General features: G+C 44.6%; 1 protein-coding gene across 1 annotated transcript in view; it reads right to left on the minus strand.

Moving 5' to 3' along the window:
• Window positions 1-18,923, minus strand: part of LOC138505078 (mucin-5B-like) — a 2,064,041-nt gene that overhangs the window by 464,077 nt on the left and 1,581,041 nt on the right. Inside the window, exon 31 of the mRNA XM_069625397.1 lies at window positions 17,593-17,700. Within this exon, the coding sequence (XP_069481498.1) occupies window positions 17,593-17,700 (108 nt within the window). The remainder of the gene's footprint in view (window positions 1-17,592; window positions 17,701-18,923) is intronic.

The following is an 18,923-nucleotide window of genomic DNA, read 5'->3' on the forward strand; positions in this document are numbered from 1 at the left end:
ACCACAACCCCACTACCAGTACCCAGCCACCTAGATCACCCAAACCTATGGCCCCCAGAACAAACAACAAGCTAACTCAGTTTATAGCAACTAAAACTTCAAGAAAACACACGGAGCCCAGTAGTCCACCAATTAAGAATGCACCTACAAAGGCTACCAACCCTCACATTAGTCTCAAAAATGCACTTATCAACGCCCACTCCCTAGGAGCTCATGCCATCGAAATTCATGACCTCATCATCGAACTTGACCTAGACCTGTTAGTAATCACAGAAACCTGGCTACATCAAGCCTCAGGTCCTTTGCTAGCATTGGCCATCCCACCAGACTACACTATTCTCAGATCTGATAGAACCACCACCCCAGGGGGCGGTGTTGCCATCATAACAAAAAACACCATCAAATTAAGATCAAGCTCCATCAAAATATTCACAGGATACGAACTACTGCTCACTAAACTAACTCTGAATGAAAACACCACAGTTAACATAGTGGTCATCTATAGATCCCCTAGCACAAACAGCCTCCCAGAAACAGACATCCCTATAATACTGGCGCCCATCCTTAAACCCAAAACAAAACGTATCATCATTGGTGATTTGAATCTCAGCTTCAATGATGACCAAGACACCAAAGCAACCTCCCTTCTCTTGGCACTTAATGACATGAACTTCTGCCAACACGTCAATGTCCCCACCCAAACCAAGGGCAGAACCCTAGACTGGATCCTCACCCTCAACACCAAAATCACTATAGGCCCGATTACCCCACTTAGCTGGACTGACCACTACTGCATAGAATTCACTATCACTAGTGACGATCCCTGCCCGCCTAAGAACAAAACCATGGACACCATTGAAAATAGAAATCCTAAAAAGCTCACAGTGGAGAACCTTGACCCCACTTTGAACAAAATGCTAGACACCCACTCTATCCTCAGCAACGATCCTACTACCATCGCTGAGTACTACCACAAATGCCTCTCCACAGCGATTGACACTATAGCACCAGTCACCACCAAACTAAGACGTATCAATAAAAAATCTAACTTCTGGTTCAACGAGGAACTAATCGCCCTTAGAAGGAAAAAACGCTCTCTTGAGCATGTCCATAATAAACACCCCTCCCCTGACTCAGCCAAAGCATTCAAAGACGCCAATACCATCTACAAAACAGCTATCATCACCCATAAAGCAAACGCCTACAATGCTCGCATCAGCAATGCAGCATCAGACTTCAAATAACTCTTCTCCATCCTCAGAGAACTTGAAAATCCACTGCCGACTGACACACCCACCAACGCAAGCAAAGAATGGTGTACCACCATACAAGATGCACTTGCCTCCAAAATTGTTGTGCTGCAAAATAAATCAACTCGGGACCAGACAATCAGGCTTCAGGCCTAACCACAGCACTGAAACAGCTCTCTTGGACCTCAAAATCCAGATGGATGCCATCAGGGATTCTGGAAAACTCTGCATTCTCCTGTGCTGTGTGCTGTTGGACCTCTCAAGCGCGTTTGACCTGGTGGACCATGACAAACTATGCAACTCACTTGCCCGTGAGTTTAACTTCTCTAGTGAAGCCACTGCTTGGGTGAAATCCTTCTTAACTGATCGCACGTCCAGAGTGTCCATAGGCAAAGAAGCAGCCAACTCCATCCCAGTCACCATAGAAGTGCCCCAAGGCTCTTGCCTCTCTCCTACGTTGTACAATGCGTACACCAAACTCTTGCTCTCAGCACTTGACGATATGGGTGTCATATACACAAATTTTGCGGATGACACCCAGATCCTTATACCTCTCACAGGCAACTATGACCAGGACACCGTAACAATCAATACAATTTACGTCATCATACAAAATAGGATGGCGCTAAACAGCCTATGTCTTAACGTTGAGAAGACAGAAGTCCTCATCGTAGGATCTCCAGCCAAAATAGCAACCCTTCACCCAGAATACTCAACCATCAATATCGATGGTACCAACATTCCCGTGCTGAGGCAAGTCAAAACACTGGCCGTGTACATTGACGCCAGCCTGACCATGACTAAACAGATCAACGCGCTTGCCTCTTCCACGGCTTACACCTCCAAACTAATTGCTCTCAGCCGACAATTTCTGACTCCAGCTAACTGCCTCAACCTAGCCAGAGCACTGGTCCTATCGAAATTGGATTGTTGCAATGTATTACTACTAGGCACCTCCAACACTAATTTAGCCAAAATGCAACTCTTGCAAAACAAAGTCTTCAGGGCAGCTCTAGGCATAAGAAAATCAGACCATAACTCCAAGATAAGGAAAGATGCCCACTGGCTCCCCATCAAAGCCAGAATTATCTTCAAAACATTATGCATCACATACAAATGCCTGACCAAAAAAGTACCCATCTATCTCAACAATACTCTACACCTCAAAGTTGACAGGAGATCACTAAGATCTAATGACAAATTCCTCCTGGACCCCCCTCGCTTCAAAACCACCAGAGTGGGGGGTAGCAGTTTCTCCACTCTAGCCCCCAAACACTGGAACACCGTACCCATTAATATCAAAAAAGAATCCTCCTTCACGGTTTATAAGAAACTGCTAAAAACCTGGTTATTCAACCAATATTAGCACCCTTCCAGTGTATATTGTTGTGAATATTTGTAAATTTTATCTTTGCACCAGCTGTCCACTAATGATGTATTGCAACCAATGTAATGTTGTTTTGTATTAATCTCTAAGCTGTCTTATAACCACGCTGTGACACCCGAGGGTCTGGGCGTGTAACAAATAAAATAAATAAATAAATAAAATATATGAGTTGGAATGTACGGGGATTAGGTAACTATAAGAAAATTAGATACCTGCATTCATGGCACTAAAATACTTTTTTGGGTTGCGAGGGATTTGCTAAGGTATGGGGTCCCCAAAGATACTATACTGATTATTCTACCCAAAATCAGGGAGTCATGATTCTGATTCACAGGAGTATCAACTTTCAACACAGGGCATCTCACGTGGACCCCCAGGGCAGATATGTACTGCTCTATGGTACCCTACAAAACAAAGAGGTTGTGCTACTAAATATTTATGAGCCCAATGTAGATGACCCCGAGTTTTACATGCACCTGGCTTCCCTTCTGGCTGGCTTCCCTCTGGTGCCGATCCTGTGTGGGGGTGGGGGGGCCATTTTAACAAGATACTTGATGTGAGTTTTGACAGATCGGATTCATGGCCCACCAACTCTCCAGAGTAGCTAAAACTATCCTTGAATTGTTGCCCCAGCTGGCGATCTCCGACGTATGGAGACTGATGTACCCCGATTCTCAAATATTTTCCTTCTAGTCCTCGGTGTATGACTCGCACTCAAGGATTGACAAATGGCTAATATCGGATGTACTTATCAGAAACGTCACACATTTGTCTATTCTCCCTAGGTCTCTCTCCGATCACTCCCCGGTGACCATGTCCTTAAGCTGGGGCCCAGATTATAACAAACCGCGGTCGTGGAAAATGAAACCACAGTCTTTACTTGACACAGCCTTTAGATCTGAACTGGAAACCACCATAGACAACTATTTTCCATTAAATATGGGTTCAGTCCGTACAGAGGCCACCCTAATGGGGTTGTTTAAGGCCTATATTAGAGGCACTGCTATATCCAAAGAGAGCGGGATTCTTAAAGTGATTTGGAGAGACATTCTTAAGAGCGAGTCAGCACTTTTCACCCTAGAGTCCCAATATGCCTTGCAGCAATCCCCTGAAATTCTAGGGGCCATAGGTACAGAACTAGATACGTTTCGCATACATGGAGAGTGTCAGAGGAAACTTATTAACAATCCCTGCCTTGCTCGAAAGTATGGGGAGGGAGAGCGGCCTGGCCAGGTATTGGCCAGACTTGTCCACCAGGAGATTGGTTACCCAAACATCCCAGCTATAGAGAGACCTGATGGCACCTTAGCTACATCACCACAAGAAATTAACACCAAATTCCTGTCTATGAGTCCCTTTATTCGAACGTAGACAGTGTCACTACAGCCGAGGTTGATTCATACTTAGACAGTCTTCCCCTCTCGGTCCTCTCCGATGAAACTATCAGCTGTCTAGAGGTACCGATTATGGCTGAGGAGATCTCAAGGCTATTGATTCACTGGCTTTGGGTAAGGCCCCGGGTTCTGACGGCCTCCCGGTCGAATTTTATAAACAATATAAATCTCGATTGGTCCCTCAACTACTGGCACTGTGGGAGGAATCCTATGAGGTTGGTAGATTGCCTCCCTCTCTCCGTGAGGCTATAATATCTGTACTACCTATACCTGGCAAACCCCCTACCCTTTGTGGCTCATACTGACCCCTCTCTCTCATAAACTGCGATGTTAAGATATATGCTAAATTAATAGCCCTACGACTATCTCCCCATATATGTCCCATATCATCCACCTAGACCAGGCAGGATTTATTCCTGGGCGATCTACCACCCTGAATCTGAGGCGTCTGCTTATTATTAGCAGAATCGATCCAAATGTCCAGGCAGTGGCAGCCACGCTTGACATGCAAAAGGCATTTGATTCTGTATCATGGAATTACCTCTGGCGAGTCCTCGAGAAATGTAAATTTGGACCCCGGTTCCGTTCCTGGGTTGGGTTGCTCTATTCTGATCCGGTGGCCAAGGTTCGCACTGAGGACAGATGCTCACCCCTTTTTCTAATTGCCAGAGGTGCGAGACAGGGCTGCCCCTTCTCTCCTTTAATCTTTGCCATAGCCATCGAACCGTTTGCAGATATGATGCATCAGGTTCATGCACACAGGGGTATGCGAACGGTGGGCCAATGAGACATTATCTCCCTATATGCTGACGATGCCCTACTCTATATTCGCTCCTCGACCAACAACCTTGCACCAATAATGGATGATGTTGTCCACTTCAGGCATATCTACGGTCGCAAGGTAAATAGCACCAAGTCAACCCTGCTCCCACTTACTGAGATTACACCCCCCCCCACCGATCCAATGGGGTTCACTTGGTCACAATCAAAATTTACTTACCTCGGTATAGAGGTGGCACGTCACTCTGATGTGGTGTTTGATGAGAATTATCAGAAATACCTGATGGCATTCACTAGGAAGGTTTCAGACTGGGCGAGACTCCCATTCTCCCTGGCTGGCAGGATCAGTATTCTGAAGATGATCGTGCTTCCTCAGCTATTATATCTGTTTATTAACTTTCCCCTATGGCCTGGCAATAGTTTTTTGAAACGCTGACTCGTACTGTTAACGCATTTCTGTAGCATTCTGGCACAGTCCGACTTAAACTTGGGATATTAGCCACTCCCATGGAAAGCGGCGGGTTTGGCGCTCCCGTTTTTTGTAGATACTGGATGGTTGCCCAAGCCCAGTTTGCTTCGCACTGGTTCAACATTACAGCCCCCCCACCCCAGCACATTAGACTTGAGCGGCTAGTGGTCAGGGGACGGGATATCCGATCCCTGATTCTCTCTCCCCTGCAACTTGGTCAAGACTCACTTGATCCTGTCGCCAGCACGTCTTAAGCTCTCTCCAAAATCTGGAAACTGTCCAGCGTGTCCTACCCTTTCCATGGCAGCCTGCCTCTCTGGAATTTCCTTCCGGAGGTTCTGTGTATTCCTTTGCATATAATACGCCACTGGGCCGATGCGGGCTATGAATCGATCTGGGACGTCTTTGACCAAGGAAACTTCCTTGAGTGGCCAGACCTTCCGTTGGCCCTACGACGGAAACCATCCGTTTGGCTCCAATATTCTGGCCTCCGAAGACTCCTTAAACTAAGATATCCTAATTTCCCTACGATACCCACTGATGACCCTATAATAGCAGAAATCTGTAATGCCAATACTTTCAGGGTAAAAAATGTCCAGATTATATGCTCTGCTACAAACCAAATCTATCCCTTTGTTCGACAAACAAACGCTCATGGGCAGATGTCCTGGAGGTGGAAATGACTGACCAATTGTCATGGCCACTGGCCCAAGAACACAGAACCCGCACCATCAGGTTGCCCTTTGGGATAATCAAGCACAGGGGACCTTTGGTGCCAGGCTCATGAACAAATGTAAACAGAGACGTTTATTTGGTGCAGGAGTGTTTTATTCATGAGCACAGGAACTTTTCACTCGCATTCGGTCTGGGCGTGGCTGCTGGTGAACTGGGTTGCACGTGCAGCATCATCTAGGAGTGGAAGGGTGTGGCTGGTAAGCCAGAGTTAGTGGGCGTGGCTGGGAACTCGACTATATAAGCACACCCAGCCTTCGTGCCAACGCTTCGCGTTATTCTGCACTTGCATGCAGCGTAACGCTCATCGCCGTCTGACCGCAGACTCACCTCTTTGACTCCAGCGTCATACTTACCTACCTGTTCTCCACTTACCTGTTATCGGACCATCGCGGATCCTCTCCTCCTCCATCCGGCCTCGCTTCGTGCTCCAAGGCCGCTGCTGGGCCGCAATTCCACCTAAAGGACGAAATCAGAAAAGAGGCATTAACAATACAAAACATTTCAAACATTTCAACAACAAAAAGAGACAATAGAACTGAAAGACACTTACCATATGAAGTGGCATAGTCGCAGCTGGAATGGGCTACCACGTACGAGGGGCCAGTGAAGGAACTCGGTCCCATCAAGAAGCGCCCCTGCAGAAAGTAGCAGGACAGAGGTCTCATTATCATTAATCAACAGGTGAGCCTATATGGGTCGGCGCATGCTCACCACGCTTTGGGAAGAAGGGTTCGAGAGAGACAACAGTCACAGATTAGCATCCTCACGTTCTCTCATATCCACGCAGGAGCAGTGTCACCAATTGTCGCAGCCCACCGCATATATGCAGAGGATGAAGCCAGACAGGGGTGATCCACTTCCAGGGAGGGCTGCAACCGTGCCCCAACATCCCAGCAGAGACCAGGTGAGCGTAACACCAATGCTGGAGTCGCATGTGTGCACGTACCCATAATGTGTCTTTTAACTCCCGATTTAAACTAATCCAATTCAAAGTACTTCACATATATCATTATACCCCAATTAGATTGCATCGCATGTCACAGGACCACTCCCCCACGAGCCCGAGGTGAGGGTCCGAAAGCGCCACATACATACATATGATTTGGTCCTGCCTGCGCCTGATTCATTTCTGGGAAGAGGTGTGCTCTACCATGTCTGCTGTTCTTGACTATACCATTGCCCCATCCCCGATACAGTGTCTACTTCATGATTTTCTTGGTCTAGGCCGCGACTCCAAAAAACTAGCAGCTCTATGCATGCTCCTCGCTATGCGCTGTATTTTACTTTGCTGGCTCTGACCCGGAGCGCCCACATACATGCAATGGCTCAGGTCTGTAACATGGGCCTCAGATACTGAAGAGGCCCGGTCCGATCAACAGCCACTGCTATCCAAACCCAGGAACATATGGTCGATGTTTCGCTCCTACATTGCCTCTATCTCCACGGATTATGATGATGTATACCCCGCACCATCCTCTTCCACCGTTACCGCTACCTGATTTGATGTTTTGGTCATGGTTTCACGTATATGATAAGGTGCCATGTGATCACTAACGTCATGCATGTATTCACTACCGTATTCTATCTGCACATGATGTATATGTAACTGTCAAGTATTATGTGTTGCTCACTCTTCCTCTGTTTTGTCAAGCTAAATAAATGTAAGTTTAAGTTCCATACAGTCAAGTAGAGTGACAGAAGGGAGGGGTGGTGAACTCTCACCTGGCTGTGACTATTTATCCTCCACAGGAGAAGTGAGGAAAGTGAGTGCCAGAGAACATTCAAATCCAAACATCAGTGACAATCAGGCCAATATGGAGAAATCAAGATAATCCTGCAGTTGAGCTCGTCAGTTTTGGTAACTAGGGAAAAAGAGAGGGAGGCACATCGAAGTGGATGGTCCCATGTGATGAATCGAACATATCTGATGGAGTTAGGACCCTTGCCTCCCTAAGATGAAAATACGTGAAATGCGTACTGTTGGCAGTAGAGGGGATCACAAACAAGGCCTTCTCTGGAAACCTCCATGGAAGGAACATTTGGAGGACCACAAAAGGCAGGAGGTGCTCAGCGGTGAGGATACGTTTTTGGGTACCCAGTGTAGTTCACTGGCGTAGTACTATAATTCTGTTTACACAGAACGCAGAGATCTAAAGGTAATAGGCTGTATAACAGTTACCAACTCTCAGTATATAATGGAAATTATGATCATGACTACTCTTGCTGCTCTCAAGCTAAAACATTAAAACAAGCTCTGTTCAGAGAGAGGAGAGAGGATAACCCTCCTGTGGGGTGAAAGCGGATCTGATACAAAGATTAATGGATCACCATGGATCTAGACATATTCCTTTGCCTGTAGTTAGTGATGCAGTTGATGCTGGGGCAGAGCCCAGCAGTAGCAATGGTTTGTAGTAACTGCTACTATTGAAAACAGTAGTAAGGAAGAAGAGAGGACCTCTGATATATCCATGTCTACTTCGGAAGCCGAAGCTTCATTTGAATTGAAAAAAGAAAAACGTAGGCTCAGACAGGAAGAAATTGAGTTTAACAAGGCTAAGCTGGAGTTTTGTGAAGCAGAAGGGCAGAGAATAGTAGTTGCAGTTGGCCAAAATTCATGGGTCTCACGGCTCCTCCAGGGGTTCTGGAAGTGGATCTGGGTCCTCCTCTCATCCAAGATTTCCTGAGAATCTGTACAGTATGTATGATGAAAAACATGATATCATAGATTGGGTGCAAGAACTAGGAGAGTATCATAAGATTGCCTGGTTGCTCAGCAGACATCTGCATTCCGGCTGAAGTGACATTATGGAATGTCAAACGCTGACAAAAAATAATTTGATAAACTGAAACAATAAGAGATTTAGAGACTACAAAATGAAGAAAGGTAATACTAGGGTTAGGTTTTGTGAATGACACTTTGAAGACCTTTTGTTGCTGGGTTGAAGCCATAAAGTAACCACTTTTGACAGTAAGATTAATTTGGTTATGCTTGAACACATTGTTGCCTCTTGTTCCCCCTGATCTGAAAGAAGCATTTGGCAGATTCAACAGAGTTAGATCCTAAGAACCTGTCGCTTGCTGCTGACCTGTGGGTATCCCATAGAGTGTCCCATAAGGACACGCATGCTTCTGGTAAGCATGAGGAGGGGAAAACACAAAAAGATGAAGAGGGAGGGCATACTGAAAATCCGGATTTCTATAAGGCCCACAAGAAGTTTACTATGGGGGGCAAGCTACATGATCATGTTAAGGATAGTGGGACTCACCATCCCAAGCAAGAATGTGGACACCATATGCCTCCATACATTCACAGGTGCCGTGGATCTTTTGTAGCCTGTGGAGCAAGTGACCACTTGAAGGGGGACCCCAGATGTAAGACCTTTGCGATCCATTCTGTGAATCTGGCACTTCCTTATGAGGAAGAGATTATCACAGGAATATCCTTCTCTTCAGACTTCTTAAACTATGGATCTGAAGTAGATTTAGTTTCCTTGGGAACCTGGGATTCTAGATATACTGGAGCTTCCTCTCCCATACTGGTTAATAACCCCCAGGGTTATTTTCTTCAGGATATTGTACTACTGGATGGTTTAACCACTTCTACTAAAAGAAACACTGGGCCTAATCCAACTGTGGATTCCATAATGATAAACCCAGAAGCTCTAGCCAGAGCTCCTCTTTGGCTTAGCCAGTTGACTGATGGCCCCTCTCTCAACTCCCAAGAAGTTCCTGTCCTGTCACTCTAACTGTTAGAGGAGAAGTGACAAGGATACCTGTTAATGTGAGGAGGAAAGTTCCAGAAACATTTATATCAGAGATAACAATTCCATGACTTAGGTCTTGAGGGGGACACTTCAGACATTTCCAGCACGAGTTCTCAAAACCTGGATGCCTTAACCAAGTCTAAGGGTCAGCTTAAGCCAAAGGGGAAACCTAAGGATAAAGGAGTAAAACATCCAAGAGGAAAGGAGAATATTCCCCGTGCAATATCTACAACTGAGGTTGAGGTACTTAGCCAAAGCCTTAAACCTGATGAGGAGGAAGGATTGTCTGAAAATGACATTCCCCTTGAGTATACTGCATTGTCAAACTTGCTTGCAGAAGAGTGTTCTTTTGAAGATGGGAATAGTAAGCGTCAACAAGAATTGAAGGCCTCAGGAGACAGGCCTGCTCCCAGTTGGAGAGTGAATCCTCTTGGAAGCAAAGAATCAAAAAGAAGGTGGAATGCTAGATAGTAAGCCCACAGATCCCACTAGAAGAGACCATATAAGGTTGGTTGTGCCTCTAGATGTGTGTTCCTTTCTCCTGCAGTTGGCGTATGAGGTTCCCTTGCAGAACCTAATGACATCAAGAGAACCAAAGGGAGGTTACCCCTGCAATTCTACTGGCCTATGTTGGGAGCTAAACATAGGAGTGCCATAAATTGTCGGTCAAATGATAAGACTCGGACTCAGATTCAGACTCCACTGGTACCACTATAAGTAGTGGATGTACCTTTTAAGAGGTAAGGATTAATGTGTTTAGTCCTTTACATCCTTTTACATTCTCAGGCAACAGGCTTATCCTAGTAGTAGTTGAAGAAAGAGATGGGAACTTCAGATATGCTGTGCATTTTTCTTTGAGGATGACCTTGAGTCCCCTCAACTAAAACTGTAACAGGTTAAGCCTTACCTCCTTGGTTTAAGCATGTCCTTGACACTGAAGATAGTTATGCTACCAAAAGTAGAGCTTGTAGACTGTCAGACCAAATCAGGTCTTACTTCAAGTATGAGGCCAACAAGATGTTGGATCTTGGGGGTGGTAGAGCCGTCCAGTAGACTTTGGTCCAATCCAGTAGTCTTGGTACCAAAAGCAGGAACTTTAGATTTGAGATTCTGTGTGGACTATGGAGCTCTAAATGCCTTCTGTGAACCCATAAGTTAGTGGACAAGCAGGGTACTGCCAAGTACCTCACAACATTTGATCTCACTGTGGGGTATTAGCAAATATCCCTGACAGAAAATGCCAAGGAGAGCCAGCATTTCAAATGCCTGAGCTACTTTACCAGTTCATGGTAATGCACTTTGGTCTAAAGAATGCACCTGCCACTTTACAGAGGCTAGTCAATCATGTCCTGAATGGGTAGTCTCAGTCCATTTGTATTTATTTATTTATAATGCGCACCAAACCCAGGGGTAACCAGGCGCAAAGGCAGCAAGAGGGTTGCAAAAACTTAGTTACATACAATAGGGTGAGGTCCCGCTGCGGTTACAGTGCAGGACGTATCACGCCGAATAGGAAGGGAGGAACATATACACTATAAGCAATACTATATACATATTTACATACAATGAGGTAAAAAGCCCGGTGGTAGTGGCGCATCCCGGCATCGGAAGGTCGTTATGAGTCGAGTGTTTTAAGCCAGTGGATACTTCTGGCTCTGAACTGATGGTAGGGTAGGTCCTCCCTGCAGGTAGGAGGAAGGGAGTTCCAGAATTGCGCTGCTTTAACTGGAAAGCTGTTGCCTCCAGACATAGTTCGTTTGGTACCAGAAGGTTTTCTTCTGGGGTCGATGTGAAACCAGTAGTTGTCCCTGATTGACAACCAATGGCTGTCTGAATGGTACAGATCCTTACCATTGGTGGGCTTGGATTTTCTACCACCTTGAATCTTGGATAAAAGGACTTTTGCAGCCATTCTTCAGATCGATGTTGGAGCCAAGAATTCCTTGAAGAAGAGCAGAACTTTCATGACCCAACGATGACTCTTGTGCTGGCCCAGCATCCTCGCCAGTGTCCGGCTCAGCAGAGCCCTGCTCACCTACTCGATATGCAAAGATTCACTGCAGTGCTTCAGTCCTTAGACTAGTGGGCTGAATGACTCAATGACTTTGAGGATCCAGAGCCTTCAAAAGTGTCCCTGGGCTGTCCAGTGTTTCTCTTGTGTGCTACCTCACCAGAATCATCGCTGTTCGACGCCCAAGTCCATAAATTTGGTGATCGCCAGCTTGTGCCACAAGTCACCTTCTCCCTGAATTCCAGCTTCCTACCTTCAAGGGAACCAGTCCTGGAACAACTTCTGTGACAGCACTAGGAGGACACCAGTATAGAGTATTGTGTGAAATTACTACCTACTTATTTAATTATCAGTGTGATCCGACAACCTAAATAAATAACTATATTTGTATAACCGACTATCTAAATTGAATTATTGTGTGCCATTCTGTGTGGACACATTGAGGGCCCCTGACCACATTCACAGTCTCCTAAGACTAAGCCTTGACAGCTCTCACAGAGCTCCCTGTTCACCAAAACTAGCATGTTGTACTGTACCTGCTGTGATCGAACTGTTATGTTTATAGCTGTTGTATTGTCAAGCACTCAATAAAGAAAGTAAAAAAAAAAAACTAGAATGGCCTCCCTAAAATCTGTCCACCATGCCTGATTCTAGAAATCCATCTTCACAGTGGGGAACCAGGGTACATAGCCAGTGTGATGACAGCTTCACCAAGAGTGTGTATACACTATAACAAGCATACTCAAGGACTACGTTTCAAATAAAACTCACAGCATGAAATGCAGTGACATGGAGGTGAAAGTTTATTTATATGTATATACTTGTTTATTTTTATTTATATTGATATGTTAATGTTAAAGGATATTTATACCGCACACTATCACCACCGTAGTGGTCCCTTGGTGCTCTGGTGGATCTGAAAGAAATGGGGTAGATTAGGCCACGTTAGTAGGACAGCGTTTTGAGAAAGAGCAAGGGAGCTGTGATCTGCTGTTGGCAGCTTCAGGTCGGTTAACACTGTATGCTGAGCTTTTTGGTGTGGTATCCCGGTCGGAGTCCGTCATGTGCTGTTGTGTAAGGCTCTGCGTGGTGTGTTTGTTGTTGCGGTGTAGTGAAGTTCATGCAAGTTGCTGTGGTTTAAGAGGTATGGTTGTGATTATTTAGGGTTTGAGAGGTGTATGAAGAGGGGTGAAGTTTTAGTAGAGTTGGTTATTAGCATTGTTGTTTGAAGAAACGCATACTAGTTTTGTGTATCTTTCAAGATTTAGATGAATTTCTTCCTCACACTGATCTAGTTTCAGCATGACACAAGGCTGTTTGTCACCTCTCTGTCCATATGTTGCACTAGTCCGTCTTTACAATTCTAACTTTGTCGTCGCTCAGGCCAGCCCTTACATCCCAGTCTGTGCCTGATGCAAACTAGCCCCCGTGAATCTATCTAGTTGTGACCTATGCCCATACTCATATCTGTGTGTGACGCGGAACAGTTCAGTCCTTACCACCATGTCTAGATGGACGCAAGGGAATCACCATACCTATGTCTCACATGATTTTTGTTGTGTGTGTTGGGTTAGTCATTTAGGAAGTCAGTACATCTCCAGGAATACTGCTAGGGTTTTGTGTAGGTCAGTCTAGTGCATTCTATCTTCTACTTACTAGCTTGGGTTTGGGTTTCTTAGTGTAATGCTAGTGGTCTCATTTTGTCTGGCGGGTTAGCTTATATGGAGGGGTTGTCTTGTGAGCGTGAGGTAATAGTTGGATAGTGTGGATGCACAGTTGCGTTTTGTTATACATGGAAGAAGAATGCTCTTTTGATCACAAAAGAAAATACAATAAATAAGATATTGGATGTGCAGGGAAGCAGTGAGCTTCTTACAATGGGGTGAGTTTGAGTGAAATTCTGACCAGGTTGTGGAGGGTAGTAAATGGAACAGTCACTGGGGACAACATGGGTGGACATATATAGATTAAGGACTATGAACATTTGAGATTTGTAAGTGCAGGTAGGCGGTACTTCCCGCTGAGATAGGGATGTGGCATGATGGATGAAGTGCTAGAGTGGAGGCAGAGAAAGTGAGGGATTGAGCCAGGTAAGTGGTGAGGGAAAAGTGTTAGCTTGAAGGCAGGTACGAGGTAGGTTCAGGGTAATTCAGAGGCGAGGAGGCAGGCTTTCAATTTGGCTTTGAAAATAGCGGTGCAGACTCTTTCGCAGATGTCAGGGGGAAGAGAACAGATTTATGAACCAGTAGAAGACATTTCAATCTAGTCTTGTTTTGCACCAATCCAGCCTGCTGACGGTACGAAGAAGTAGGTTTGAAGTGAGGGAGTTCAAAGACAGACCTGGTAGGAATTTAATGATCATGTTGAGTGGACAGAAGCATAGTTGGAGAGACCAAAGAGGATGCTGGCACAGTAGGCCAGGATGTTGGCACAGTAGACCAGTTTAGAGAAGACAAGAGTAGTGAAGAGATGCTTAGCAGTGTTGAAAGAAAGGAGGTGCTTGATCTCCTAATATTTAGGAGGTTTAGGCGAACCGATGTTGCGGTTTTGGAGATGAAGGTAGAGAAGGTGTGAGAAGGGATCATAGATGATGCAGAGGAGAGAGATGAGAGAGTATTTGGCAGGGAAGAAGAGCACCTCTGTTTTGTGGCCTGTTATTTACATTGAATTTAGAAATTCAGTATGATCCAGCAGTGCACACCCCTATCGTGATGTATTGCAACAGAGGAAGGACACAGATGGGTCAGGTTTAAGATTTCATATTTTCCCCCAAGTATGCAAATAGAACTACCCCGACTGCCAACCGTGTCAGTGGTACCTTGCCGTGGAGAGATGCCCGGGCTCCTCAGTGTTTTGGGCTTGGTGCTGCTTCTTGGAGGCGTTTGCAGCATAGGTTATGTAGCTCACCATCACTTTTTGCATTACTATCCTGTATACTTGCCTTGGGTTTGGGCACGCAATGGGACCCAGAGCGAATCAAGACAGAGAAAACAACAGTGCTAATTTTTAACCAAAAATAAAACTGAAATTCCCTCAGCGGATTAACTCTGGTGGTGTCAACAGTTTGCTCACCTGTCTCAATTGGTGAGTGATTTTCCTTAGTGTTATAATGGATTATGTATGACATTATTGGGTCCAGTCTGGCTAGCCAAAGGTGCTGTAAGTGATGCATATAATGCAACTGACTCAACCTTTCATATGACCGGAGGACTGTGGAATTTGAGAGCATGTTGCTTTGAATGTGCTTTGCAAAGGTATGTGTCTATGTGAGTGGGTGTGTGTGTGTGTTTGAGTAACCTTGTATGACTGCATTTGACTGCATATGTGGGTGGGGGAGGCAACTATGCATTTGGTGGAATTATATGGGCATACAGAGGCATTACATGACACATGGTGGAACAGCCAGGCCATATGTAAGATGCAAATATCTTTAAAAAGTATATGGTGGTAGTACCTGAACACATGATGGCATGTCATGGCATTTAATGTGAGTATCCGGCATGCATGTGATATGTGTACCTATCTATATGATGCCAATAGCTTTTATGTGCCATGAATACATAGGCATATCATGATAATACCCATCACGTGCCAAGAGTACCAGAGCATATAATGGTACTACTGGGAGAATGATGCCGATACCTGGTATTTGTTGGGTGTGCCGGACAGTCTGGCTAGATAGCACAGCGAGTTAAGAGATTGCCTTAACATCCCTGTGAAACGGACCAGCAGTGGGAATCCAAGCAAAGCTCCTTCAGCCCTTCAACCTGTCAATGTCGATACATTGGTTACTGTTCTATTGGGTAACAATAACGCCTGCTATGAAGTGCTAAGGTACAATTTAGTTTGTGGTGCACAACGGTTAAAATCATTACTGAAATACAATGACGGGTATATGGTGGGAGTGAAGAGGCATAACCCAACAGTGCATTGGGTACATATATGATATCAATCTTTGCCCTTTGAGCAAAACATGATGGAACTATGAGGGTATATGGGGCCATGCCTTCAAAGCATCCAGGTAAACTCTTTCATGCCACACTCCAGTTCTGCATACATCCACTGACACAACCACACATGTACAACCCATGCAGACTACACATACAAAACACACTTCAAAGCACAGATCGACCCACTCTCTGCCAATTAACCCAAATAAACACAACATAACATTCACGCTTGAAAACACTTTGGCCCTTTGGCTTTGTCAGTGCACCCATGATTTTGTAACAAATGGCTATATTTTTTCCAAGATCGAAACTGTGATGAGACTGAAGACGTGACTGCCTCTTGATGGAAGAAATTACACATTCATCATCGCTGTCTGTGCGCCAGGGTTGCTCTCTTCCACTATGGCTATAATGGGTGAACTTGAGTGACTTTATTGATATCAGTTTGCCTTTCAGTTTATAAAGAGACAGCTGTTTCTGATATTTTATTGCTGAATTTTTACATATCACACCATCTTACTTAGGTGAAACGTGGGCTCCTAGTGACAGTGCCTGTCATGTTGGTTTATCTGATACTCTGTACTCATTTCTTTCATGCCGTCCGTATTTGCCCTCCTTTTCACCTTAAAATAGATTATTATCGTGGCTGTGAGATTACCACGAGACCTAATTTTTAATTAGTACTCTTAGCAACGATGAAGCTATGACATAGATCTATGAATCTTTGTGAAATCTGCATTTTAAGGCAAGGATGTAGGAGATCCTAAAACATGACCAGTATCACCTTGATTTGACCACATCTTTGAATGAAGGTAAAGTTATAATCCAGAATAGCAATGTATGCTACCCTGTGGTCTCAAAAGGAACATGCATACTGGGAATCACGGTATGGGGTAATTTGAACCATAATCTGGAATAGACATCTACGAAGCAACTTCTCAAACATCAATACAGCTAGAAGGACTGCCATTCCTAAAATTACAATGACAATGGAAATATAAATCATGTAGCTTAGTCGACAAAGAGTCAAATGCCTGCTTATATTGAGAAACATGGGTCGGGTCATTGCACATTCCCCTCCAACAATTGTAAGACTATCTGAAACTTGACCAGACTGTGAACCACTGATGAAATCAAGATGGAAGAGCGATGATGATGAAAACGATGGATGGTAAGGACCTTAGATGGTGAATGATGGAAGTGGCTATGCAGGGGATAAAAGAGGGATGCTCAAGCGGGGGCCGAGAGGGTGCAGGAAGAAGAGTAGAGAACAGGGAGGATGTACAAGGGTTTAGGATTGAAGTATGGAAGATGGACAATAGAATAAGGGTGTCCTTGGGAAGAGTTTAAGAATAAAGAAATAATTAAAATGAAGTTAGGGGAGTAGTAGGGAAACTAGCCAAGAAAATTAAGGATGGAGAATTTCAGAGGGCAGAAGGAGTATGATGGGTAAGGTCAGAAGAGAGTCAAGATGAATTGAAGGTGACTATAGATGTAGGGTACGAAATTGGAGAAACAATATGGAGGTTCAAGGATGATGGATGGAAAACCAGGTGAACAATATGAGGGGTGCATGGTGGATGGGTGACAAAAGAGCATGAACAATGGAAGGTGTAATAAGGGACACAGGGATCTAAGCGTGACGACTGAGTCTGAAAACATTAGGATACAATGTAAAACTTTAAGGATGGTAGGATGGTACAGAAGAAGAACGAAAAAGGAGTGACTAGTAGGAATGGTGGGGAAGAGGTAATGATTTTTGCAATAAACAGTAGTACAAATTGTTATGGTACAATCATGTGGCTGGCATAAAACATTGTTATGAAAAAATGCTTGAACATGCAGGACTTACTACAATTATAGCTGGGACAGCAGTCATTTTCCTTGAAAAGTAAACAGGTGGGTTCAAAGCCTGGCTGACACCTTATCACAGAGTTACTGCAAGCATCAGGTCGACACCCTGCATGTAGAAGGGAAGAAAGAACCAACACAACAGTATGAGGCCAGTTTTTACAGTGACATTCAACCTACTTCTGCAGTCTTACTTATCCTCATATTTATCCTATTTGTGTGAAAGTTTACTCTGGATTAAAGGTGACAAACCAAGAGTGCAGGAAGTTTTTTCACATTGTTCTTTAACACATTTCTGCCATCAAGTCTTTGGTGTGTAAGGAAAGCATGCAAGCAAACAGACTTAACAGAGCTCATGTTGATCTGGGGCATACATTGCCTGTAGAGGACGGGCAGCGTGCGCGCTTCAGTGCATACAGGTCCACTCATGGCAATTTTTATCATTTGTTCTCTGAAGTAACAAATGCGGACAAAATCAGCTTGGTGCCTCCATTTTGCACTTCACAGTGCAAGCTGAGTAAACGTTGCCAGCAAATACATGCATGGCAGGCAGCATTTGTAATGGATTCCTATGGATCCGCCTGGTTTTTGCTGGTGTCAAAAGCCAGCAGATTCCATTGGTATTGTGCCAGTATGAAAATAGCATCCTGCGTTAAAACCAAGTGGACTTTTAAGGTGGCGGGGAAAAGAGAAATGTAACTCCTATTCCATGCCCCCTATCGCCACTGCCTTAACAAAACACAAAAATGCCCCAGCATGTAATAAAGGTGTTAAGACATGCATAGCATCTTTTGGCCTGTCTTTATCAGTATTTATGCTCCGGGGACTTGGAATATGAGCTCCAAAGTGTGAAAAGCATTCAGCAATTAGTTTGTCACAAAATGTACAATTATTAGTGTGTTCAGAAAGTACTGTGCCAAGATACTACAATTAATGCTTTTCATCAACTTAGCCACCAACGGGACAAATTGTTAGGAGTGATTCCTTAGCTGGACCACCTAATTGAAATTTGGGGTAAGCTGAATTACCTAGAATGTAGTTCAGAACCATTTACACATGTTAACAATAGGAGACTGAAGGGGTGGCCAGGGATGGCTTCAGATCCCTTGGCAACATAGTATGTGCTATCAAATGTTCCTTTCTTAGGATGATTAGGTTTTTCAAGGCATTTGGGGCTACATGGATGTGTCACAGTTGTGAATCCTGGATCCGTGGCTTTCTCCCCTAACTAGGGACACATAAAAAATTGTAACTTTAAGCCACATTCGCATTCTGTATGTGCTAGTCTGTGGCCTCCATAGATCAGTGTGGGGAAAGGAAGAGTGCTCAAAT

Source organism: Ambystoma mexicanum, chromosome 11 (assembly GCF_040938575.1).
Source record: "Ambystoma mexicanum isolate Mex_15411 chromosome 11, UKY_AmexF1_1, whole genome shotgun sequence".
NCBI lineage: Eukaryota > Metazoa > Chordata > Amphibia > Caudata > Ambystomatidae > Ambystoma > Ambystoma mexicanum.